Source organism: Limulus polyphemus, unplaced genomic scaffold (genome assembly GCF_000517525.1).
Source record: "Limulus polyphemus unplaced genomic scaffold, Limulus_polyphemus-2.1.2 Scaffold5621, whole genome shotgun sequence".
Classification (NCBI taxonomy): domain Eukaryota; kingdom Metazoa; phylum Arthropoda; class Merostomata; order Xiphosura; family Limulidae; genus Limulus; species Limulus polyphemus.
Window position 1 is genome coordinate 9687 of NW_013671231.1, and position 3439 is coordinate 13125.

General features: G+C 32.5%; 1 protein-coding gene across 1 annotated transcript in view; it reads left to right on the forward strand.

Moving 5' to 3' along the window:
* Positions 1–3227, forward strand: part of LOC106472799 (V-type proton ATPase subunit C-like) — a 12820-nt gene extending 9593 nt beyond the window's left edge. The window contains exons 9-10 of the mRNA XM_022401342.1: positions 435–564; positions 2314–3227. Coding sequence (XP_022257050.1) covers positions 435–564; positions 2314–2412 — 229 coding nt within the window. The 3' untranslated portion in view covers positions 2413–3227. The remainder of the gene's footprint in view (positions 1–434; positions 565–2313) is intronic.
* Positions 3228–3439: the final 212 nt, after the last annotated feature.

Below are 3439 nucleotides of genomic sequence, written 5' to 3' on the forward strand. Positions count from 1 at the left end.
TGACGCTTGTTTTATCAGTTTTTGAAAATTGTAAAGCATCAACTGTACCTATTCATGGTTGTTTTATAGCATTCAAGTAAGTATACAAAAAAAAAACGTATTAAAACATTTTGTTGTGAATGTTTGTGATTATTTTTAGTTTATTAGACAAAAGGTTCAGTCCTTAAGTGTATGCAGTATTTGGCATGTATTAACAGCAAAGTTTTTATCACCTTAGTTAAATCTGTTCTTATCTTTTAAAATGGAAAGTTATAAAGAAGTTTCTTTGTTAAAGTGTTGCATGAAGATCAACTTTGTGTGGTTTAATTCTCAAGCATAGTTTTGACATTAAATGTTAACGTTACAGAAGGTATTCATTGAATGGAAAGATCTACTGTAATTAAAGCTGTTAACGTAACTATTTGTGGTTTTAAGAACTCCTTCTTTTGCTGCAGGTATGGTCTTCCTGTGAATTTTCAGGCAATGCTTGTACGTCCTCATAAGAAGTCTGCGAAGAGGTTGAGAGAAGTATTGAACCAACTATATAGCCATCTGGACACTAGCATTGCACAAGGCCCTGTAGATGTAAGTTATTGTTAATTTAACACTCAGAAATTAGGTATTGGATGTTATTTATTTACTCTTTCATGACCAGGCATTTTGTATTTCCAGGAAATGGGGAAATCTGATAAAGTATTAAAAAAGAAACTGATTTAATTGATTTATTGTATATTGCAGAAAGGTGTCACAAACTATATATCATTGTATTGAGTATGAAAAACTTTATCAAATCATTAACTTACAAATCAAAATATGACACATGGCAACTAGAGGAATAACCGCTAACATCTTATGATACATGTCAGTGAAGTGCCAGAATGATCATGTACCTGTGTCACAGTGGTGATGTTAATGAGTGTCCTGAATATGTGGGTCAGTCCCATCAGGAGAGTTAGCCATAATACCCTGTGCATTTCATCCAGAGTTATTGGAATTGTTACCCCACAGCGTGGTGATGTTAATGAGTGTCCTGAATATGTGGGTCAGTCCCATCAGGAGAGTTAGCCATAATACCCTGTGCATTTCATCCAGAGTTATTGGGATTGTTACCCCACAGCCTTCTATTGAGTATGGTCTCTGGCTGAGATAGATTGTCATGTACTGATTAGCATATAAGTTTCTGTTCAGCCATTTAATCCATAAGTTATATAAAATACTTGAAAAACTGTATGGGCTTAGCTTTGTTTTATCTCAACCATAACACCTGGATAGAGCTGAGCGAGTAACTCGATTACCTTGGAACATCAGTTAAAGTCACAAAAATAATCACCTAATCAAATTGAGTGTTTCTGATTATTACTCTTTTTGATTATTCTAACTATTGTATTTATGATTTCTCATTATTTTTTGATTAATTCAAGTTTGTTCAGTGAAATTGATTAGCGTCATGAGTTAGGAAAATAATTGTTGAATCAACATTTTTGACAATTCAAAATAATACACTAATTTTATACCCAAGATAATCTTATTCTTCTTTATCTTTATAAGTGAAGTGTTGCAAATGATGTTAAACTGACTTATAACCACATGCAAATGATCATGCAGCAACCCTCCACCAATAGGAATGCAGCACTACCCCTATCGTAATTAGTGCCCTCTCTCATAATGTACCTGTTAATCATTTCTGGATTGGAAGCCTTACTGTACAGACGTGTATGTTTTCACTCGCGATTTAGTTATTACATCCAAGAGTTTTTACTATTTGTTTAGTGGAGAGTCGTGATCTACTTTCCGCTTTTCTAAGTTTTTATTTTTGACTTTGCGAGTTACGCACTAACAGTTTTAGGTGGACACAACTAGCACTGATGTTGCTGCTACAGTAGATTTGCCATGGGGGATAACACTGTTGTCAGCCATGGACATGAAGGCTATGTTCCATTGGAAATTCGATCATTTTTGGCAACTTTCTGTATAACCTGTGGAATAACATGTACAGGTGGATGCGACTTATGACAGTTTGCTTTTACCCTCCTGAATATGCTTTTCCATCATGTGTCATTTTGGGTGTCTTACCTAGGCCTCCTTCTAGTTCAGCTAATGACCACTAGGATGTAAGATACTGATTATTAACTTTATGAATACAAGTTATTATCTAACACGGTTGACGTTAATAGTTACGGTTTAAAGTACATTTCTCTATAGAGTACGATATTCCTAGCTTAAACTGTTTTATCTTTCTTTGATTCAGTTAAACTGTTCTGTAAATGATTGAGATATTTTCAGTTTATCATTTTTTAATTCAGAATATATAAGTTTATTTTTCCCATCGTGCAGGACATCCCTGGCTTGAACATGGGACAAGGAGAATATTACCCCTATGTTTTTTTCAAGATAAACATTAATGTGGCAGAAGGAACTGGTGTGAGACTTTAGAATTACTGTGGTTGATTATTATTCAAATAGTTTCAGCTTTAACTTTTGTTAAACTTTCCAGTCAGGTGGCAAAAGCTCATATAATGTAAACTTGTTTGTACATAGTCTGTGTGACGGCAATTCTGTTTGTTTTTCTGTTTTTCAAAACCAACAGAGAAAAATGTGTAAAATTTCATGCAGATTTTAAGGTGTATAGTATAAAGTTTTTTTCCATAGGTAATTCAGTTGTTATTGTTGCTGTATTAGATATGACAGAGTGAATTATCAAGAACTTTTGAAAGTACGGAATAAACCATACAAGTGAAGTGTTAACTTTAGTTAATAAACGCTGTTCCAAGTTTGTGTATTAAAGATTAGGCAAATTTCCTTAAAAATAACTCAATTTTTTTCCCCCCCAGAAATCTTATTCTTGAAAAAGAAATTAACTGTACAATTATGTTGCCAAAACATTTATTGTATAAAAAACATAAATTCTATTTACTTGATCTATTATAATATAGAAATGTGGTAATATTTAATCATGGATTTACTGGATGTTGCAATGTTTATGTATTTATGGAAGATTAAAAAATTTGATCGACAGACGTGTGTATAAACATGAAAAATAATTGGTAACAAAATTTTGTAGGCACAACTAGATATTATTTTTAATGTTTTTATTTCATTTCCACATTTTGTTTATAATGCAAATTGCAATAATGGTATTGTTTGGATAATTGTGTACCGTACGATACTTATGTAAATTTATCATTGTTGTAGGGAATGATTGAGATATGGTCTCATCAGATAATAAAATTCATTTCGATAATCGGGAACACAAGTATTTCTCGATCAGTGACGTTTACTAAAAACTATCGTACACATTTTTTTTCAGATGCTGTGATGAATTTAATTATCACTCATAACAACACAAGGTGACAATAATTGTGCATATTAAAATAACTATGTTTTATTGGTACTTGCTTAGCATAATGGAAACCGAAATATCCAGGCTGATCTCCACAAAGAATACCACGTGTTTCTTAAG